Genomic DNA, 1,705 nt, shown 5'->3' on the forward strand with positions numbered 1-1,705 from the left:
CCACAGCGCGAAGTTGATGTATTTCTTCAGCGACCAGCACGGATCAGCTCCAGGCATGACGAAGTGGATATCGTCCTCATTTGGAAGGCCAAACAAAGTAGTTTCGCTTTCACAACGAAACACACAGCGCCTTCACGACATGGCGGCGGTGGCAACAACAATACTACAGCGAGAATAAAAGTTATGCCTTCTTTCTTTGCGTGAACATTTGGGCGGCGTTATGCAAATCTTCCCACATCGTGACGTAGACATGTGGGGGCGTGTTTGAATGAGCCATTTTAGGTAGGCGTGGTTGACTCTTAACTCTTATAAAGAATATCTCTTTGGATTTGAGACTTTAGTCTTTGCAACTTTACAGATCTTCTTTATGCACCAAGAGCTTGTAACACTCCAAATTGCATCATATGACCCCTTTAAAATCATTCGGCAGGAACTGACGTTTTTGTTCTTTATGTGTCCACTGGGGGGCAGAATGGAGAAAAGGCCGTGCCTAAAGATGAGATCGAGTGTCCCCCCGGCTGGGTGTGGGAGGATATTGAGTGGAGCGAGGATCTGAAGCGTGCAGTGGATGATCAAGGTATGGAAACTTTGAGAAGTCTTTACGGCACACGTACACCACTGACTTCTGCTCTTCATTATTTCGTACATTGAGAAGATTTGCAAAAGCAATGTCTTTACAATAAATCTTTTTCTACCTGTAGGGTGGGAATATGGAATAACCCTCCCCCCAGACCGCCGACCAAAGTCCTGGGTTCCATCCGAGAAGATGTACCACACCAACCGCCGGAGACATTGGATCCGACTCCGCCGTAGAGATATGCAGAAAATGGAGGCGCTCAGAAAAGTACATCAGTAGTCATTAGCGATGTGTTGCCGCTCGATTTGTTTTCAGTCAGAGAAATAGCAAAGTTTCATATAGAAATCGATAAACAAAAGAAGAATCTTGGTCCAAGCTTCATTTTGTTCTCCTTGAATTGAGGGGGATTCTGGTAAAGCTCAGGGTGGCGTGACACAAAGAGCTCTGTGTAGTCTCAGGAGGTCTTTCCCTGTCCCTGAACGCATCTGGTGAGAGGCAGATGGAGCTTGAGAGGACACCTAATTAATCATGCCATCTGAGAATAATCTGAAATCAACCCCACACCTCTAATCCACTTGGCAGGAAAACCTGGGTCCAACTATAAAGTCTGGCCGCAAATATGCCTAATATTCATCATCTGTGTGAGGGTGTGTAACAGAGAGAGAGATAAAGAGTTCTTGTTTCATTCTGTGAAAGTCTTTATCCAAATAAGCAAAAACGTTTGGGTAAAACAAACTTTGTTAATAAAGATCTAAAAATAAATTTTTGAAATCACTGTTTCTGATAATAATAATGATGTTAGACTGAAGAACATTAACATAATTGCTTTCTGGAGTCAGAGAGAATGGCGCTGCATGGGCCTCATTCATGAAACACGAGCAGAGGACATTTTGTGTTAAATCATTCATAAATCCATTCTTACATAAATTTACATAAGAATGGATTTAATAACGATTTACACAGAAATCTGTTTTTATAATGTTTCACGAATGAGGCTCAGTGTGTTTATATTTAGTACTGTGCAAGAAACAAATAGGGCTACTAAAAGTGAGTAAAGAATTAAGAGGAAAATGTGTGTGAGAGAGTGGTTTGGGTACAAAAGGTGGTTTAGATTATATTATTTACTTA

At 41.7% G+C, this 1,705-nt stretch overlaps 1 protein-coding gene across 1 annotated transcript in view; it reads left to right on the forward strand.

The window, feature by feature from the left end:
- Positions 1–1,705, forward strand: part of LOC107668312 (dysferlin) — an 88,334-nt gene that overhangs the window by 23,950 nt on the left and 62,679 nt on the right. Inside the window, 2 exon segments of the mRNA XM_016460156.1 lie at positions 472–577; positions 702–844. Of these exon segments, the coding sequence (XP_016315642.1) occupies positions 472–577; positions 702–844 (249 nt within the window).

This window comes from Sinocyclocheilus anshuiensis, unplaced genomic scaffold, assembly GCF_001515605.1.
Source record: "Sinocyclocheilus anshuiensis isolate Anshui unplaced genomic scaffold, SAMN03320099.WGS_v1.1 scaffold337, whole genome shotgun sequence".
NCBI lineage: Eukaryota > Metazoa > Chordata > Actinopteri > Cypriniformes > Cyprinidae > Sinocyclocheilus > Sinocyclocheilus anshuiensis.